This window comes from Arachis ipaensis, chromosome B10 (genome assembly GCF_059453495.1).
Source record: "Arachis ipaensis isolate K30076 ecotype BB chromosome B10, ASM5945349v1, whole genome shotgun sequence".
NCBI classification, from domain to species: Eukaryota; Viridiplantae; Streptophyta; class Magnoliopsida; order Fabales; family Fabaceae; genus Arachis; species Arachis ipaensis.
In genome coordinates, this window is record NC_142435.1 from 143,078,965 (window position 1) to 143,101,444 (window position 22,480).

General features: G+C 31.7%; 1 protein-coding gene across 1 annotated transcript; it reads left to right on the plus strand.

Annotated features, from left to right (window-relative positions):
* The first annotated feature begins 18,396 nt into the window (after positions 1-18,396).
* LOC107623413 (protein SPIRAL1-like 1) lies at positions 18,397-21,283 on the plus strand. The gene is made up of 3 exons (XM_016325661.3): positions 18,397-18,606; positions 19,612-19,943; positions 20,924-21,283. Exons 2-3 carry the CDS (start codon positions 19,644-19,646, stop codon positions 21,011-21,013), a joined length of 390 nt encoding a protein of 129 aa, XP_016181147.1. The 5' UTR covers positions 18,397-18,606; positions 19,612-19,643; the 3' UTR covers positions 21,014-21,283.
* Positions 21,284-22,480: the final 1,197 nt, after the last annotated feature.

Here is a 22,480-nt window from a genome sequence, read left to right on the forward strand (position 1 = left end):
GCAAAAAGATGCAACTTCTTACGGGTTTATATATCCATATGTATGAGAACACAAATGATGTGGAATCCAAATAATAATAATAATAATAATAATAAAGAATTAATAAAAACCAAAAATTGAAATTCAACTTAAACGAGAATCACATTACTTTTCATCATTTATTTAATATATTCTGTAAAAAAATTTATTTATAAAATTTAAGTTTTTCAACTTGTGTTGTAAAATAGACTTAAGTTATAAAATAATCCTTAAGATTAGTGTAATTAGAATCTCCAGAATTATTGTAATGCATGTATCCAATTTTAAATATTATTTTGGAGTTTAACTATATATATATCGATTTCGTGTACCAAAAATTCTAAAATATAATATCATTGTCATCGTGACTCATGCAAGGTAGGTCTTTATTTAATATAATTAAATAAGAGAATAGTTAAAAAATCAGCAAATTTTTTTTTGGTTAATATTTTTAGTTATTAATTTAATTTTTTTAATTTATTAATTCAATAATATATATTTTTATAATGGCAAGAAGTTGCAGCAACATTGCATCCACGAACCATGATTGTGGAAAGTGCCAAACCATATACGTAGCTCATCAGTAGCATATTTCGGATTAAGCAAATCACCAACTTTTTTATAATTAAAATTTAAAAATTGTCCACTAGTTTTATTTTAAAATATTATAATGAACTCTATTCATTAGAGTTAGAAATTTTAAATTTTCATATAAATAAAATTTACGTAAATTTTAAATTGATTATTTCACTGAGATCATGATATACTTTTAGACTAATTAGTGACAAAAAAAAAAACGAAGTTTAACATTAAAATAACATAATATTTATATAAGTCTAAACAACTTTTTTTAAAAATTATTTTACAAGTAAAATTTCTATAAAACAGATTAGTTACGTGAACACTACTCCACGGTGCCATGAAGATACCATGATGCCCCCAAGAAACCACACAACTGAAAACTGTCATATTACTCATTATGAATAAATGACAACGCAACATGATCTACACACCAAGAAAAAGATGCATGGGAAGCTGTATAGTAATTGCAGACCTATTAGAATATGTATGTGGTTTTGTTCTATACTTATTAGTTATTATTTAATTTAGGGTTCTGTGTTACTAGATTTGATGTTATAAATATCGTTCCGTCGATGTTAGATTCTAGTAAATCAACCTCAACTAATTCTTCAAATTTAATATATAACTCGGTAATTAATACTTATATCTGTGTTTGCTGATAGAACGAAAATTGCATATTTAATTAGTTCGTCAACTATATATATGTAAAATTGAACTAAACTACCAAATATTAATACAGGCTATTTATAAAAAACATTTATAATTTTTTTAATACTTAATTATTAATATATTGACAAAATAAAATTTTAAAATTTTTATATGTTATTACAAAAAAAATAACAATATCACATAGATTTTTGTATAAAAAACTGACACTACAACAATATAAATTATTTTTGAGGGTTATAATGTGTAAAAGAAAATTAAAATTTGTCAAAAAAATAAATTTTGACACTATTTTAACTATGAAAATATGTTAATAAAAGTTTTGTCAAAAATAGTATTTTTAACATATAAGTGATTGTGAAAAAAATTTAAATCATATTTTGATAAATATTGACTGTCAAAAATAATTTGTTAGGAAAATTTTGAGAACATATTTTCTGTGATACTTATTAATTGTCAAAAATACTATTTATTTTGACACTTATTGACTATAAAATATTCTCAACAAAAAATTTTAACAGAGAATGAGATGAGATCTTGAAACTAAAGAATAACTTGAGATTTTGAAGATAAAGAATGAGTAGTATAATCCTAAACTGAGAGCAGTGTGATGTCAAAATTAACAGAGTCAGAGAAGAAAAAAAATAGTGGAGTAAATTGAAAACAAATGAGTGTCAAAATTGATGAGTAATTTTCTACGGTCAAATTATTCATCAAGAAAACATAGAAAATTTGACATTTATAATATTTGTCAAAAATATATATTAATTTTGACATTTAATTATAGTGTTAAAAAATAAAGTGTTAAAATAACTCTATTTTCTTGTAGTGTGATACCCTCAAATATTTAGAAAAAAAATTAATCATTATAATATATTTTTAAAGTAACACATTTTTCTATTTTTATATTCTTACGCTCTCAAAAAAAATAAAACACTTTCATATTCACTCTCAACGTAAATAAAAAAATCCATTCTTTCTTTTATAGTACTCTACTTATATTTTTAAATAAAAAAAAAATACAATACATTTTTCGTGTATTGTCAATATATCCTCCTGTATTATACTATTGTCAATACTCTCCCAAATATTGTGGTATTAATATTAAAATAATAAAAAATGTTATTTGTACATTAAAATTAATTATTAAAATCAGTTACTAATGTATTTGTGTATAAATATATATATATATATAGTTTAATTTATTTTTAATATATATATTTATATTTTAATATATATTTTATACTAATGGCTGACTTTAGTAACTAATTTTAATATACATATAGCACTATTCTAAAATAATACAATACGCTTATTTTTTTAATTATTTTTGGATAGCTTTAAAAAAAATTCTGCAAAAACAATTTGCCTACGAATGGTCCTGCCTCCATATATATTTTCGAGAAACACCATAACATCCAATAATAAAAAATTACTCCAAAATTTTGTCAATATGTTAAAAAAAATTATACTACGTGTAAATTAAAATTAGTTTTTAAAATTAATTACTAATATAAAATATATGTTAAAATATAAATATATATATTAAAAATAAATTAAATTATATATATATATATATATTTATACATAAATACATTAATAATTAATTTTAGTGCTTAATTTTAATATACAAATACTATTTTTATAAAAAAAAAAAAAAAAAAACCCTAAAACTGAAGCGTGGTTATAATGAGCGAATGACCGAGAATTTCTCAAAGGAAAAATAATGTCCACTAAGTGTAAAGACGAAACAGGTAGGAACAAACACAATGTAAATTGTTTTCTATTTATCCAAATCTATTAATATTTTTATTTTCATTAGTGTTTTCAATTAAGTGCTAAAAGATAAAGATTTTTCTTCTTCTTCTTTCTTTAGAGAAATTCTTTAAAAATAGCACGAAAATTTATACCTAACAATACAATAACACACAAAAAAAAAAAAAAAGACATATATATAATATAAAAATTAAATTCTGTAAAAATAATATAAAACACAAACACAAAAATCTTTATATAAAAAAAAAGACAACAAGTTTTAACAAAAGAAACACTTTCAAAATAACATGCAATTTTATAATAACTCAAATTATCATTTTAAACTGAGAAAATTTCACTCTCCTCTCCTGTGAGATGCTAAAATGACACTCTCCTCCCCTCTATTTTATAAATATACATTCCCCTTCCTTCTAACTTTTAAAAAACCTCTTCTTTAATCCATTTTAAATTTTTTGTGTTAACTAATGTTAACTTTATCCATTTTAAAAAAAAAATTATTTTTTGAAAAAATATCCATTAACAAAAATTTTATTTTTTATCATTAAATTTTGCTTATCAAAATACCCTTTAATAAATTATTCTTTTATTGATTAAATTGTATTTTTACTAAAATATTTTTAAAAAAATTAATAATTAAATTATTTTTTTCTAAGATACCCACTCTTCAATAATTTTTTAATTATTAAATTATGATTTTACTAAATATTTTTTAACAATTATTTTTATATTTACTATTAATTTTTTGATATCAATATATATTATTTTAACATTAAATAAAAAATCTTACCACTGTTAATATGTATAACAATTAATATATATTGATATTGAAAAATAATCTTACTAAAATTTTTTATTTAGTGTTAAAATAATATATATATAGATATCGAAAAATTAATAGTAAAATATAAAAAAATTGTTAACGAAAATTTTGGTAAAATTATAATTTAATAATTAAAAAATTATTGAAGGGTATTTTAGAAAAAATAATATAATTATTAAATTTTTTTAAAAATATAATTAATCAATAAAAGAATAATTTATTAAAGGATATTTTGGTAAGCAAAATTTAATGATAAAAAATAAAATTGTTGTTAATGGATATTTTTTTAAAAAATAATTTTTTTTCTTAAAAAATAATTTTTTTTCTTAAAAAATGGATAAAGTTAACATTAGTTAATACAAAAAGTTTAAAATAGATTAAAAAGAAAATCTTTTAAAAGTTAGAAAAGAGGGGAATATACATTTATAAAATAAAGAAAAGAAGAGTGTCATTTTAACATCTTAGAAAAAGAGGAGTGGAATTTTCTCTTTTAAATTTGATTAGCTAGATAAAGGCTTGTGTTATCGCCAACTTGGAATAATACTATAATAGAGAGAATAACAACACACATAAGTTATAACCAGCGAGCAAGCATATTCTACTACTTAATTTCCATTTCCTCGTTATCTTTCACCTGCATCGAAACTACTGCGGCGACTTGAATTCTCGATCTCTTATAATCGTCATAATAGCATATTCTTAATTAGTTAATCTCAGAGAAATTGAAGAATGTTCTATATTGTCTATGGACATCACTGCTTCAATATATTTTATATATATTTTATAAGAGTAAATATTTTGTTGATCTCTGATTATTTGTTGAAAGACAAGGTAATTATTACAATTTTAAAATTTTTAACGGATTCTAATTAAATTATTCAAATAAAAAGTTTCTGTTATTAATTTAAGCAGCCCTTAATATTTCAGTACGTCACTGTTTATAAAGACTATATTTAAATAAAATTATAAAATACAAAAAAAAACTATTTCATTTAGTCTCATGGATTTTTATTAGTTTTGTTACATATTTAAATTTTTTTGTAATTAAGTTTAATCAAGTTGGCACAAACCTAACAAAAATCATTTTCATTACACGCAGCGTATATACATACGCGCGCTTCACTAATGCAAGTCTTCACATTTTTTCTTCTTCGCGTTCTTTCTTCTTCTTCTTCGTTTCTTTCCTTCTTTTTCGTCGCATTCCTTCTTTTTTTTGTGTGTTTTCTCTTCATCGTCGTTCTTTTATTGCTATTGTTGTTGCTACGCTTTTTTTTTCCTCCTTTTCTTCCTAGTAATTTTGCAGCATTGATTTTTTTTTTTATTCCGCTTAAGAGAGTGAAAGAAGAAGAATTATGAGAAAATGAAATAAGAAGAAGAAGATGATGAAGAGGAAGCATCAGAATATGAGGAAGAAGAAGAGGAAGAGTTTTGAATTATGCAGAACTTATCAGAATAAAAATATACCGAAATTTCTTAATAAATACACATAAATTTTTTAGTTTTTATACCGAAATTTTGTCATAAAAGTATAAAAATATCTTCTTTAATGCTACATTTTTTCTTCTTCTTTTTTTTTCTTTATTTCTTTCTTTCATTTAGTTGAATAAATGTAGGTCCATTCTCTTCCTAGTAATTTTGTAGCATTATGTGTTTCTTCTTCTTCTTTGTTTGATTTTTTTGTTTTTATTCTTGTTAAGAGAGTAAAACAAGAAGAACTTGAGAATGTAAAACAAGAAGAAAAAGATGAATAAGAAAAAAAAAGAAGATAATGATGAAAAAGAAGAAAAAGAAGAAGAAGTAGAAGATGAGGAGGAGAAAGAGGAAGAGTTTTGAATTATACAGAACTTATCAGAATAAAAATACATCGAAATTTCTTAACAAATACACATATATTTTTTAGTTTTTATACTGAAACTTTGCTATAAAGACACAAAAATGTCTTCTTTAATGCTTTTTTTTTCTTCTTCTTTTTTTTATTTATTTCTTTCTTTTAGTTGAATGAATGTAGGTTCATTATTTTTATTCTTGTTAAGAGATTTAAACAAGAAGAAACTTGAGAAGGTAAAACAAGAAAGAAAAGAAAATAAGAAAACAAGATGATGATGAAAAATAAGAAGAAGAAGCAGTAGAAGATGATGAATAGGAAGAGGAAGAGTTTTGAATTATGCAGAACTTATCAAAATAAAAATACACCGAAATTTATATACACATAAATTTCTTAATTTTTACACCAAAATTTTGTTACAAAAGCAAAAAAATATCTTATTTAATGCTGTATTTTTTTTTTTGCAAGACCTAGAGTAATTTATCATGGCCTAACGCAAGTAGTTATGAAATGATTAACACTTTAGTGCTGCGACATCTCATTAGCAAGTTAATGTATTGGAATAATCGAATAAATTGTGTATTTTTTGATCGGATTGTAGATAATTTCTCCTTTACCTTGAAGAAGGAATGGTTAGATTCCTTATCGTTGTGTTGAATTTTGCATTATGAAGAACTTATAAGAATAAAAGACACCGAAATTTCATAACAAATACATATAAATTTTTTAGTTTTTACACCAAAATTACTTAATGATTGCGATACGCAAACTCAGTTTAAAACAAGACTAAATTATGAATAAAAACACATCGAAATTAATTTTGGATCAGACAACGTCATTAATATGACAAAAGTTCAACGATAACGATAATAATAACGACGATAGCGATAAAGATGACGATGACGATATAATGATAATGATGATGATGATGATGATGGAGAAGGAGGAAGAGAAAAATGAATGAAGAGAAGAAATCAAATGAAAAAAATAAAAAAGAAGGAAGAAAAGGTAGTGATGGTGGTGGTGACAACGATGATGAAAGAAAAATTAAAAAAAAAAGAAAAAGAAAAATAGCAACTGAGATGTTTGTAAGAAGAAGAGAAAAAAGAAAGAGGAGGAGAAAGAGAAAGAAATAGAAAAGAAGGTACGTGATTTAAAAAGCGGTTATAACAACTTGGTTAGACTTAGTTAAGTATTTTGCTTAAACGTAAAATTTTATTTTTTTCCAAAATAAGCCAAATTTGTATTTTAAAGACCCATATATATATATATGATCTTTTTCGAGGAAAAGTTGTTCATACCTTCACAACAAATTTTGATCTTATTCTCAAGTGGAGGTTTGTATTTCCAACGATACTTTTTTTTTTTAAGGAAAGAGTTCAACACAACAAGGTGGAGGAACTAAACAAAACAAATAAACAAAAAACAAATGCTAATCAAACAAATAGACATCCCTCCATAGTCATATCTAGCAATGTCGTCAACAACTAAAAGATCAAACTTAGTCCACTCTTGTAGCTCCTAATTGATTTGTTGAAAAATTTCGCAACACCTGAGAAATTCCCTAACCCCCACCAGTCCTCCTTTACCATTTTGAGAAACCCTCATGAGTGATCCAAGAATTTAACTCCGGAATAGCCTCAGACTCCCTAGCAATCTACTATTATCCACAATCAAAGGACAATGATCAGATAAACCTCTTTGTCCGCCTTTCAGTATCGTCTCAGAAAACTCTTCAATCCATCCTACGCTAACCAATACCCGATCAAAGCGACTGCACGATTGACCTCGGAACCACGTAAACTTCCGATCATTCAGCTCTAGAACCACCAGCTCCATATCTTGTATCCATGTTTTAAAAACTACTGCTGATACTGTAAACATACTAGCTCATTTCTTTTCTTCCACTTGCACAACCTTATTAAAGTCACCCATGTAGCAAATAGGGACTTGAAACAAACCATAGATAAAACTCAACCAGCAGGACGCAAAATTAAAATTCTTGTTCGTCAACACCCCTTCCACACACAACCATCTATCCCCTTTATAGCAGTTACACAAGTCAAATATCAGTATGTCCCACAACAACAAAAAATCTCTAAAAGCACCGTCCAGAACTCACAAGAACCCAACCCACTGCATCATTTTTCCAAAATTACACTGCATCAACTTTGTATCCACCTGCTTTTTCGTCTCTATTAATCCTAACATGTTCAAACTATATTTTGTCTTAAATTTTTTACCATACTCAAGCTTCCAACACCCCCTAAGCCCCTCACATTCAAAAACTAAAATCATTTAAAAATTGTATTACACACCTTGTTCCGATTTTTAGGACGACTCCTTCTTGCTTTCTCTTTTTGTTTTGCTTGCTTTCTTTTCTGTGCAATAAGTTCATTCTGGGTTTGAAGAGCAACCATAATATCATCTTCTTCATCATAAGGAACAGCTCCTGATTCCATCGCCAAATCCCAAGCTACTCTATTTTCCTCCAAGTCTGCAACCCAACTACCACCTTGCTCTACTTGGTACGGCTCACTGTCAACGTCATTATCCGAACATCCCGACTTCTCCAACGATACTTTAATGCTTAAATGAGGAATAATAGATCAATAGAGTGTAAAAATATTTCAAAGAAGAAAGCATACTCCCTTAGTCATTTTTTTATTTCTTCTTACACGGTCAATTTCATAGTTAACACTTAACAGTTTGTCATATTCAATGAGGCTTTTACTAGCAATCAACGTATATCGGTTATACGTATAGACATTATGTAGTTGTTATGATATTTTCCATGATTCTTGCATACTAATGCAAATCTCCGAATATTGTTTCTCAAATATTTTTGGGATCAAAATTGATTATGACTTCATTTTATGGGTTTGAACCTAGTACAAAATAGATATATAAATATATAATTGGTTCATCCTTTTTTTTTGTGTCAGAATAACGAATTGGATAACTCCAACCATTAGTCCCATTCACACACACAACACTAAGAATTTTCATCTACTTAACTTTAGCTGAATCTCAAACTTGAATACACATATTGCAAGACAAAAATAATCACTATTAGACGAAAGCCTTACTGCATCGGCCCGCCTATTTTTTGTCAGAGTTTGGGCCAAGCAGAGTCTAACCCAAAGACAAACGGGAAACATACATAACAAATGGGCTTAAATGGGGCGGGTTAGTGCGTAATTTGGGTTGGTCGAATAGTCAGCTCACTTGTTCGTTTAAACAAGTGTCGAGATTTCGAATTCCGCTTTGTGTATAGAGTAACTTATTGATCAACGGTAGACCCTTAAATGGAGCTCAAATCTGCGACGGATTAATCATTGTCCTGTCAGGTCGGGGATACCATGGGCAAAAAAATAGATTTAATACTCAAAGTGGTTCCTGAACTTGCAATCGAACCTCAAAGTCATCCCTAAACTAACATTGACCCCAATATTGTCCCTGAATTTAACAAACGTGACTCACAGTCGTCCTTGAAGTATTTTCCTTAACGGTGTGATGACATGTATGGGGAGACGCTATAGTGGATAGGTAACGACTATATGACATGGTTGTTATCGCTATTTAACTCAATTTAATCTCTAAAGTGGTTTATAACCTAATTCCCAATTTGAGTTCCAGATAGTTGTGTCCACCATTAGAAGCCACTCTCTTTCTTCTTCTCTGCTCTCCTTCTACTTATCTACCGTTGTTAAGCGTGGTTTGAATGGGTCATGATGGGTGGAGGCAGCAACCTTATTGGTAGCTCCAGTAACCGACGATCCAAGGGAAGCTGTTGGAGGAGAACCACCAGAAGTAGTCACGAACAACTTCTAGATAGGTGTGGGTGTGGTAGCCAACCCGTCCTCAAATGGTCAGGAACAGAGGCGAATCCAGGAAGACCATTTTATGGTTGTCCTAACTGTAATGTAGGTAATTTTTGTTAATGTATATAGCTGGTGTCATTGCTCATTCAATTTGTAATATTTCATCTCCATGGGCATGAAATGTGCTTGCAGAGTGTTGGCAAGAGGTGATGTAGTCTCTTTATGTGGGCTAACAAAGTTCCAGATGAAGAAGAAGTAAATGTCAGAGATAATCCTAGATTTGAAATAGAGGAGTGGAGAATGAAATTTGCCTGAAAGATTGGAAGCTTGGAGTCTGGAGTTAGGGCTCTAAATGTAACACCCTACTCTTCATATTATTATGCTCGAGTCATAAGTCAATGATAAGGTGGTATGACTCAAGGTGGAGTTGTAATATATACATAGTTAGAAGAAATTATTAAACGAGAAGCTTGAAAAGGAATTAAAGAAAATCACGAGCAAAAACACATATGTATCGAATATAGCGCGTTCGGAAAAGCGAGATAAAATAAAAACTTAAAACTTAAAGGAAGATAGAGTAAAGACAATACATACATACATATATATATATATATATATATATATATATATATATATATATATATATATATATATATATATATATATATATATATATATATATATATATATATAGCCACTAGTCACGACCTGCGAAGTTTAGGTCGACTAGGGTTACAGCAACAAAAATAGTTGATAACATTTCCTATCTCTCCCAAATATACATCAAAGTCCCTATAAGCAAAATACAAAACAAAATTCAAACTAAACTTTGCCATCCTCTAGACGAACTCCAGCTTACTGCGGAATATCAGGACTTGCATCTGAAAAACAAGGAATATATACGGAATGAGAACCCCCGACCCATGGGTTCTCAGTACGGTACAAATGCCAATTATATACAATATAAGTTAACAGGAATGCTCTAAACAATCTTAAACTCCCATACATCAGTCGTTCCATCCTAAGTTCTCATTAATCTGTAATTAGGTAGCTATCATAGGGGATTCTAATCTACTTCATCTTTTTCAAAGTTCCACAATTCTCCAAACTCCAAATAGAACAACCCTCGATGTCAACCGACACTAGCATGACGCACCTCTCAGATATTCAAACACAAACAAGACAAACAAATAATCCACAAGTAAATTCAGGTAAAGTAATTAGCACTTAGTCAAATAATCTGTACAGTTAAACAAGCCAAGACAAGTAGCATATCCAAACAATCTAATCAAATGCAAATGATGTATGCCTGCCCTATGGCCAATGATATCATTTGTCAGTTATACAGTCAAACCCAACATGTCTGGTAGCTAACCTTGGATGTCCCTGCATGTGCGCTTCCCCGAGCTCATAATCATATATCAATATCATGAAAAAACATCCGGAAAGGTCTAAGTGTCTGACCACATCTTACGACGGAGGGTCAACATTCCAACTAGGAGCAATTGGGACAAAACCACCATCCTTGCGTCTACTCCAGAAGCTCAAACATCAACTGAGAGCAAGCGGGATAAAACCACAATCATTCGTCTATCCCAGGATCTCAAACATCAATTGGGAGCAAGCGGGACAAAATCACAATCCTTGCATCTATCCTAGGATCTCAATTACCAACTGGGAACAAGCGAGAGAAAACCATAATTCCTTGCCTCTACCTCAGAGGTATCATTCTCAACCAGGAGCAAGTGGGGCGAACCACACCCTTGCATTTATCCTGGGAGCTCAAACCCTAACCCAGAGCAAGTAGAACAATGCCACTGCATCTACCCAAGCAGGTATATCTCAATCATAGTCAATTTCTTTATCAAATTCACCCTCAATCTCATTTCACTTCATTCAAAATCATATTCAAACTCAATCATCGTTATCTCTTATTATCTTAATCATGCTCATCATCCTCAATCAAAATCAATCATAATGCTTTACCATTATCATAATCATCCTCAATCAAAATCAATCATCATCATTTCGCCTTATCATAATCATCCTCATCATATCTCTCATTACATTTAATCTATCTTTCTCTAATTTATTGTCTCGCCTTATTAGATCTCATTCCTAACTCATCCACCCTTTATTACACCGGTTTATAGAGGTTTAGAAAGTTAGAAGAATGGATGAGAACTTAAAAATTTATTTTCAGCAAAACAAGCTAAGGTAGTCATGCGTATGCCTTCCGCGTAAGCATGAGTTTCAAAATGGCATTGTCGCGTACGCGGACCACGTTCATGTACGCGAGAGCACTTGGCAGAACCTGTTGCTCGCGTACGCATGACATGCCGCATACACACAAATTCGGATTTTTCATAAAAGCTGCTATGATGCAGAAATTCAATTTTTCAATCCAAACTTTGAACTTTCATAACTTTTTATACAAACCTCATTTTCAACCATTCTTGAACTATTGAAAAGATCATTAAATAATTTTTATAAAAATCTATTTCATTGAATTTTCAACTCCGAGGATCGAATTACGGCCCACCGAAGTTGGCCAAAAACCAATTTTTACCCAAAAGTAGAATTTATCAATTTCCAAGAGGTTCATAAGCCATATGAGTTTCTTCATCAATATAATACCTCTCAAATATTTCAATTCACTCCTTTACTATCAACCAAGTTCAAGCTTACTTAATTTACATATTACAACTCTAAATCATCATTTTCACACCTTAATTTCATGCCTTATTATTCAATGCATTTTATCAACTTATTCATTTCAAAAATCAATTCAAACCACATTTTAAACCTCCTGAATGACCCATCATCATTCTCAAATTATATCAAAATAATTTATGTCCTAAATCACCCATTTTCATCCAATTCCAAGCCTAATCATTCCTTCCAAACCATTTCAATCAACAATTCAAAATTCCAAAAACTTTTTACATATTCAATACCAATTTTAATAATTACCAATCCAAACATAAATCACACATTCCAATCTATCACACTTACCCGGTTATGGTCTCAGGCCCAAAATTCACGGCCTCCGACCCAACATTCATCAATTTAACTCGTAAATTATAAATACACAATCACCATCCAAAGTCAATTTCAATAATGCATCAATTACAACATATCAATTCCATCCAATTACACAATTGAAACTTAATCCTAGGGGCACCTAACCTAGGACTTCATATCACAGTACATGGTATTTAAATGAAATTTAAATCATACCTTAATGTCCGCAATTTCCAAACTCTCGGAGCCTTGTAATTACTCCCGCACCAATATCACGCCGAGCAAGCTCTGCCTTACGCCCAAAATCAATCCAACAAGTTCTAATCCATCTAATTACATAATTTCACATAGTCTCAACCTAAGATTTTCGCATAAAATGAAAAAAATAGGAGGAATTGAGATTTCTTACCTTGCTTCACTTAACCTTGGGCTGAAACCTCAATAGCACTCAAGGTTGGACCTAAACACCAAAAACCAAATCCTTTAATATTTAACCCCAAAAATACGAAATTAGAAAGAATAAGAAACTGAGCACAGAATTTGAAATTTCTTACTACTTTGTTTAGATAAAATTGAAGAGGATTTTGAGATGAACGTGTGGCCACAAACGACTTATCAATCAAAGTTTCAGAGAGAAAGTTATGGGCCAAAGAAGAAGATGATGAATAGTAAAAATTGTTTCTTTTCACTCTCTTCTCACTAACGCATGCTCTCTCTCTCTCTCTCTCTCTCTCTCTCTCTCTCTCTCTCTCTCTCTCTCTCTCTCTCTCTCTCTCTCTCTCTCTCTCTCCTTGCTAAAATGAGCTGATGACTCTTTGGGTGAGAGTTATAAGGGTTGGCTTGTGGGCCTTGGGCCCGATTCACTTGTTTTAATCAATTGACTTAATTTTGGGCCAAAATTTTTAAAATTGGCGCTTTAATTCGTATTCCAATTATTTTTACTTTCTAAATTATAAATTCTAGTTTCTTAACCTTCTTCACTCATAATTAATTGTCTCAATTGTAGTGTTAGATAGACTTAAGAGCTAGTACTGCCGGTTAAATTACCAATATGCGTTTTTACGTATTTTTTCGAAATATATTATATGTTCCCACTCAGAAAAATTTTTCGAATCCAATTATCATCGTTAAATTTTCAAATTCCTAAGTTTTAATTTTTGACCCTATCCGGCCGCATTTTAACTATTTTAATTTAATGATTAATTATCTAATTAATCATTTTATAAATTTTTTGGGTCTTACACTAAAACTGGCTTTTTGTTTATTGTTGGTTATTGTTATGTTAGTAATTGTGATTGTTGTTTGTGTAGCATGAAAGTAGTAAAGGCCATTTGGATATTGTGTAATAGAAAAACAGAAATGTGATGGTTGTGATTATTGTACCCTATGAACAAATGAATAGAAATGATAACACAATATTTTATTTTGTCATTGTTGTTGCTAATTGTAATTTAGAAATGAAGGAATATGAAAGTAAGGAACAATAATAAAATTTTAAACATTCAATTATAACATTTAGCATACGTTAATTGTTTTTAAATTTATCTGTGTCAAACTAGACAATATCAAAAAACAACATAAAGTATTTAACTCAAACCAAAACACATACATCCTGATACATGGAACTCAGAAATTATAAAGTTCAATGTTTAAAACCAAAATATCTCAATGAAAAAATCTAAATGTTCAATTATTGAATTTTCTTGGTAGTTTGAACTCCAGGGTTGGTACAAATCGCAGAACGTTACGCAACCTTGAAGCTATAGCTGCAGATGCACCAACCATTAGATCAATACGAGTAGTTGTTGGTGGTGGAGTATTTGAAACTGGAATAGTGAGTGGTGGAGGAGCGTGGAGGAGCACTAGTGGCTGGTAGTAGGGCTGGCAATTCATACCCTGTTAGGATTTGGTTGAATTAGTCCCACATTGTTTAGGATAGCAAATGGAGTGGGTGGCCTAGGCTATAAATATGAGGCTAAGTTCTCCATTTATTTTTGCACCAGTCAGAAACACTTTAAGCTTGTATCTGATTTTTCTTTTCCTCTGTACTCTTTGATTAGAGAGTGTTGTGAGGTGTAGTTAGATATTTGCTTTGAGAGAGTGTGGGTGTACTGGGGTGCCGGTGTTAGAGAGAAAGAAGTCTATGTGTTGTAACAATTTTCACATAGTGATATTCTCTGGTTGTCATTTGACAACGGCCGTGGTTTTTTCTCCGGTAATTGGAGTTTCCACGTTAAATTCTTGTGTTGTGATTGTGTCTATTTTATTTCTCTGTCAAAGGTGTTTTCTCAAGGGAGAATGGTGTCTTATTCCCAACAAGTGGTATCAGAGCTTCGGTTCGGTGTGATTTATTCTTAGTATGCTCTGTGGTTGCAGCCTAGTCTGACCTTCCACATCAGAAAAGAATTTTGTCCTGTGGCTTGAGGTTGATCTTTGGTTGCTGTTGTTGTTGCTGGAAGGCAGTATGACACTGTGAGAGTGCAGTTTGGAAAGGTTCTGACTAAGAAAAGACCTGGTATTTAAGTGTGTCCATTGTGACCCACCTCTTTTTCCTGGGGACCCTTCCTAGTGCACGGTCTACAGTTGAGTTATACTATTCCAGTATACGGTTGCAACAATGTCAGGATATTCAAGTGCTGTGAAGCTTGAAATAGAGAAATTTGATGGAAGAATCAATTTTGGCTTGTGACAAATACAAGTCAAGGATGTGTTGATACAATCAGGTTTGCACAAGGCATTGAAGGAGAAGATCTCTGGTATGGAAGATGATGTTCTCTAGAAGACAAGAAGTATCCTCATGGTATTACCGCACTGCCATGGATAAGGATAAGTTGTGGCAATCAGGTCCACAATTGCACACGGGCATTGGTTGGCGTTGAGATGCAAGGTGTGTGGCGGAGTTAGGTCGATGGCTGAAGAACTTCCAGGAAAAGCCAAGTTGGAAGTTGCACCATGAATTTTCAGCAAGGTTTCGATCTCTACCAAGGGGAAATGCTTGGAGTGGTCTAATTCCAAGTGAGTATACTTTCATGGTGGAGTATGATAGTTCTCTGAACTATGATTGTCGGTATAGACAATGGCAGCAAAGAATTGTCAGTGTTGACAATGGAAGCTGAAGATGTGTGACTATTTCAATCAAGGTGGAGATTGTTAGGATTTGGTTGAATTAGTCCCACATTGCTTAGGATAGAAAATGGAGTGGGTGGCCTAGGCTATAAATATGAGGCTAAGTTCTCCATTTGTTTTTACACCAGTCAGAAACACTTTAAGCTTGTATCTGATTTTTCTTTTCCTCTGTACTCTTTGATTAGAGAGTGTTGTGAGGCGTAGTTAGATATTTGCTTTGAGAGAGTGTGGGTGTACTGGGGTGCCGGTGTTAGAGAGAAAGAAGTCTATGTGTTGTAACAATTTTCACATAGTGATATTCTCTTGTTGTCATTTGACAACGGCCGTGGTTTTTCTCCGGTAATTGGAGTTTCCACGTTAAATTCTTGTGTTGTGATTGTGTCTATTTTATTTCTCTGTCAAAGGTGTTTTCTCAAGGGGGAATGGTGTCTTATTCCCAACATACCCTACCCGCGGGTACCCAACCCGGTCCAACCCGTTCGGGTAGGGTAGGGTACAGTCCGAGTATGCCTGCGGGTAGGGTAGGGTACGAGTTTAGGGTGTACCCTACCCTACCCTACTCGTACCTCATATATAAAACATATTTTATAAAAATTAGGTATATAGTGAAAGAAGTGAGAGTTGAACCCACAACCTCCCTTATGCAATGACTTACAATAAGTAAACAACCACTAAAACTAGTTAGTTAATTTAGTAATTTAGAGCATTATTTTTTTATTTTTTATGTTATTAATATGTATAAAATTCGAAATGATTGAATTTTATATTTACTTTGAAAAAATTTGATATTTCTGCGGGTAGGGTAGGGTTTAGAATTTTAGGGTGCGGGTAGGGTTAGGGTTGAGAGATTCTCAATCCGTGGATAGGATATGGTAGAGTTTTAATAAAATTTTCAACCTGCGGGTAGGGTTAGGGTAGGCTCCAAACCCTACCATACCCTACCCATTGCCAGCCCTAGCTGGTAGAGGATTGAAGCTTGTACAGTTGGTGATGGTGAAACAGTTGAAGGATGAGGTTATCTTCTTTTTTGTGGGAGCTTTGCTGGTCTTGCCTGGGGTTGCACAACAGCTGTTGTAACCTGTAGGACAATATTTAATTAGATGGAAAAAATATATAAAGCAACAAAAAAAGAGAACAATAATTGAATTAGGCACTAATATTGGAGTATATTTAGAAATTAGGGTTGAATTGGTGGTTGGAGGTGGTACATGAATATGGTTCATAACTTGGTTGGGTGGAGCAAGAGTATCAGCCATAGAAATTGGGTTCATAATGGTAGAGGTTGGCTGCTGGGTAGGTTTTAAAATTTCAGTAGTTTTAGGTTGATTGATACATGAGTTTGGAACTGGGTTAGGAGGAATGGCCCTGGAGCTTGGTCCTGTTCTCAGTAAAACTGGTTGGGTAGAGACTTCAACCACCACCTCCTTACTTTTTTTGGATGGTAGTTCGTCCAAATACGTTGGAACAGATATTCCATCCTCCTAGTACACATGCACCTTTCCGTGGTTTCTTTCAGCATAGAAGTACATTTCCAAGAGCTCAGCATCAGAATTTAGTTCCCTTAGACTAGTCTCTAAGGGCCTCTTTGGAACCAACCACTAATAGTGTTCCACCTTATCATATCCAAACTCTTTGTAGTACTCCCTGATGAAAAATATATCTAACCGATCTAGGTCAAGTTTCGGAATCTCTGAAATATGGTTCTTGATGTATGAGACGATACCGTTTTCACTCGTCACAAAAGGATCTCCATGGTGACACCAATAGTAATGAGAGTCATCTGCAAACAACAAATGATCATTAAAATTATCGTCAACCAGGAAGGCACAATAAATCCAAACCTTAACCCACCATGAAAACACATAAACTACGTACATAAACTACATACATACTTCTATTTTCAGCACATTCTAACCATAACTACTATCATACGGACAAAAATAAACAATAAAAATGAAACAACAACATACAAATAAAATCTTAACAAAAATTTTTAGAAAAAACACAACATTATAAAAGGGATGAACGAATGAATATCGACTTAACAATATAGAAAAAAGTCATGATCAAGAAAAACAGAGAAGTAGACGGCGGCTATTTTGTTTCTCCTTTTTATTTTAGTTACTTCTAACAACCAAAATGCTTTTCGTTAGACCACTATGTATGCAATAGAGATGAGACAATTACAATGTGGTTGTTTTTTTTGAGAGAGAACGCTAGAGAAAATTCCTCTCAAAGTGGTGCATTCAAGAAAATAAGGAAAAAAAAAAGAGATTGCGTTGGATTGAGAGAAGAATAGTTATTCAGCATGTTAAATCCCCTCTATATATACTAAACGACGACGTTTCTATCCTATTTGGATGCCAAATAAAAAACGACGTCGTTTTAGAAGTTCAGCGTGATTTCCGTCAATTCAAATCATCTTTTCGTTGAAAAATATTTTAGAGACAACTATAAATCACTTTTGTTAAATTCAGAGATAATATTGAGGTCACTATCAGTTTAGAGACGATTTTAAAGTTCGACTGCAAGTTGAGAGACCACTTTGAATATTAAATAAAAAAAAATGTAAAATGCGTTAACAACAAGCGATGCATATGCACGTGAGCGCAATTATTTAGTAACTGGCCGGCATGGGCCAATGAATCCATATACACAATGTGGGACCCATTGGCCAGCTCCCTTCACTGACCTTTTTTGGCCTTTTTCCTCCATTTAGAATCCATAAATAAATTGAGACGTTAACAAAATAACAATAAGAAATAACTTAATATTTACTATATTATTTTTCGGAGGTTTAAAAAAAAAAAAAGGCTCCATTTTAAATATTCCATTTCCATATTCATTTTATCTTCAAGTCACAGTGTGTGCCTCTCTTCTTAGTTCTTACTACCTCACCGACTCTGTTACCATCTTCCGGTGAAGCGATCTCGGGAAAAAGAAAGGTAAGCAAAATCTCTGATCTCACTTGTTTCTGTTTCTCCATTTCGATCCGCACAGTGAACGAGCTTAATTCCCCTTTCTGAGTTTCCAAATCGAATATGGAATCTTATGTGTTGTTTTTGAGTTTGATGTGAAGTTTCACATTGTTCATGATTATTATTTTTTTCTTGATTACATGTTGTAAAATTCTACTTGATCAGTATTTTTTTTATAATTAAAAGGCATTGCTTATAATTTTTGCTTTTGTTATGGCCAATCGGTGTTAATTGTGTGAATGTGGGGTTGGAGATTTAGATTAACTATTATTGAAATCACATTGCAAAGTTACTCTCGTGGCTTGCTATTTTCTGTGTTTTTGGTTTCTGATTCACAAAAGGAAATATAAAAAATTACTGGCTACTGGTTTATTTAGCTTTGATTTGTTCATGGGGTCACTTGCTTTTAGATTTTTTTTAATTCCATTTGATACCTTTTATCATTGATTGCAAGTACTTTGAGTGTGATGTGGTTTACAGGCTCTGAAATTGTTTCGTTTTCTTTAGATCTGTATTGTGAACAGTGTCTAAAGATAGTAGCAAAAGAGATGAATTTTTGATAGATTTCTTTACATAATTAAAGTATATTTCCAGAAATTGCTCATAAGATTCATGCATAAGAAATGATAATTGAAGAGGAACTTCTGTTGGTTATGTTCTAGTTAACGAGAGTGAAAAGCTTTTAAACTTTTATGGTGGCCTCTATAAATATGAATAAGAATTTGCTGGCCCGCAAAAGATTCCATTGTCGGTGTTAGCTATATACGATTGATGTTTTTCATATTTTTCTTATGTTAAAACAGTTATCTGCACGCACTAAGAGGTAATCAACTTATTTATTGGACTGCGTACACATTCTAATGGTTTGATTATCAAATCCGTTGTTTATTATTGTTGGTTTCTGTTATCCAATTTGCTTTGAAGTTATCTTCTTGTCATTCCACTAAAGCTACATGCAATGCTGCAATGTAGGTTTAGCCGCACAAGTTCTAAACTGACAGATAATGGGTCGTGGTGTCAGTGCCGGTGGAGGTCAGAGTTCTTTGGGCTATCTCTTTGGCACTAATGAACCTGCCAACAATGCCCCAGCTCCAGCTGCAGCCAATGCCCCGGCTGTAAACAATGCCCCAGCTGCACCAGCTGCACCAGCTGCAAGCCGTGAACGTCAGCCTGCAGATGGTGGTCATACCGAAAATGCTACTGTTACATCACCGATTGATAAGCAAATTCCAGCTGGAATTCCTGGGAATCTCAAAAACAATTACCATCGTGCTGATGGACAAAACTGTGGCAACTTCCTCACGGTATTAACCCATGTTAACATCTCTTGTTGTCGATGTGGTCATTTGATTTGTACTGCATACTTGCGCTCCTTGTTGTTTATGCTCTCAATATTGTTGCTATATCCTTTAGCCTTTTCTAGTATTTCAAAGGCCAAGAGGGGGGTGTTTCACTTCCAACTGCTGTAGAATTTTCTTAAAATTATGCTGTTTCGTTAATCCTAATTATGGGATTTCGATTGACAGATATCTGATCATGCAATTCTGAATTATCCATATTAAGGATTGGCATTTCTTGCTCTCTATCCTTGACCATCTTTAGCTTTATATGTATTGTGTTTCCTTTATTTTATTTTTAACTTTCTTTCTCATAGTCGACCCCACCTCATAAGATAAGGCATTGTTTTAACTTTCTTTCTCAGTACATGAGCTTGAGTTGTATCTTACACTTTGTGGCACATGATAAAGAAGTTTTCTGATAGTGATATATCTTTGTACTAGCAATTTCATATGGTGCTTTTCTTGATATTATATCATTTCCATAAAATTTTATGGTATTTCACTGAATTATTTGTGTATGATGCTGTCTGCTGACTTCAAACACACTTTATCACTTAATGTGTTTCAAGATCTCAGCCAATGTGTTTGAAGGTGCATTTGCAATTATAGTTTTCACTATTACTGACATATTAGTAGTAACTTTTGCACCATACAGCAATTCTTCCTGCCTTGTCATGTCCCCAATTCTTTCTTCATTTTTATGCAATAAGTTATATATGAGATAGGTTATCTCATACACCGATATAAGTTTCACATTCCACCTAATGGTGGAGGTCAGCTCAGTGAATTTGGCCAAAATGAGTAATATTACATCTCATTTTATTATCTTTAGGAGTGAAGATTGATAATTTCCATACCAGTGAACATTGTCTTCCTTGGTTATAAGCTTTGTTCGATATGCTGAGTTATCATCTATTGTTAATCATGGATTCCTTTGGTTGCAGGATCGACCATCTACCAAGGTTCATGCGGCTCCAGGTGGAGGGTCTTCCTTGAATTACCTCTTTGGTGGTCCTCCTCCTGAGAACAAGTAATTCATCACTGTGAAGAATGCTTTTCATTCAAGAGTTAAAGTCCTTCATATGTGACTTACCCTTTTGTGAAATAGATAGTATTTCCCTATGTTTAGACTCATGGAGTTGTTTCTTGTGCAACAATAAACCCATTTCCTTGAAAATGTTGGAGTGGCCAATGGCCCGAACTATGGTGATTCATAGGTTTATTGTGATGTGCAATTATGTGTGTGTCATTTAATGTAAAATACTCTGCCTATGAGCAAATAGTATCCCCTAATTGTTGTCCTACTTCTATAACTTCATCTTTATTTGGCTATCTTAAAGTTTCATGGCAATTTTAAAGTTTCATGGCAATTATTGCAATCAACCCTTGTGTCTTGCTGATATAGTGAAATTGCTATGCAAAGCAGCAATGAGGGGAAATATAATTTTCTTGGGTTAAGATTAGGTCCCCCTCCTTCTTGGTTTTAAATTGTGTCAACTTTTTCCTATGTGATAATGGTAAATAAATTGAATAACCGTTATCGAGGAGGGTTGGATATCTCTTGTTCACAAGGATTAAGGATTATAATTAGTTGTTCTCTGCCTGCTTTAGACTTAGAATGGGTTTGATAATTGGACTCCTGAATTTAGTCTGAGAAAAATAATTATGGTTTGAATCATATTTTCTTTTATTTAAAACTAAAAAAGTTTTCTTAAATTTTTGTCTTTTCTTTTTTTAACCCAATCATTGTTCCCTTCCTACCAATTACAGAGACACCAACCCACAACTTTTTTCTCATCTATGGTAGCACTGCACTCGAACAAACACAAAGCAACTCGAAATTGGTAAAGAAAAAAAAAAGTAGATTAAAAAAATCACAATGGTCCACATTTTCATCTTTCTCTTTCACTCCCTCAGCCTCATACTCCTCCGAAAATAATTAAATTCCATTCCATGTGTGTTGTGTACTAATGAGAGCAAAAGGTTGTAATTTGTTCTTTTACACTTATACCATTTTTGGTTAATCCATGTGATATTGAATTATTGACTAGCCTCACCATAGTGTCTGAATATTCTACCGATGATTGACTCCCAGAATTACTATTGCCATTAAGATTCAGGGTCTTTTATGTATTTTACTTTGAAGAAGTTCTTATTTGAGTTCAATTTATATTAATTTTAAAGGTAGATTAATACACAATTAATTATAAGTAAGAGCTTAGTCTTCAGGATAAATACTTATATTTTTATTAAAAAAATATTTTCTGTTTAAATTTGGAGTTTAATTTTGACACTCCAAGCAAATTTATATATTTATTACTAGGTATTTATTACTAGTATTAGGTATATATCTAAATTAACAATCATACTAAGTGTACATTAAAATTAACTACTAACATATTTGTGTATATAATTAGATATTTGGGACAATATACAATTAGATATTTGTGAATACCAAAATTAACTATCATATTAGTTGTACATTAAAATTAATTATTAAA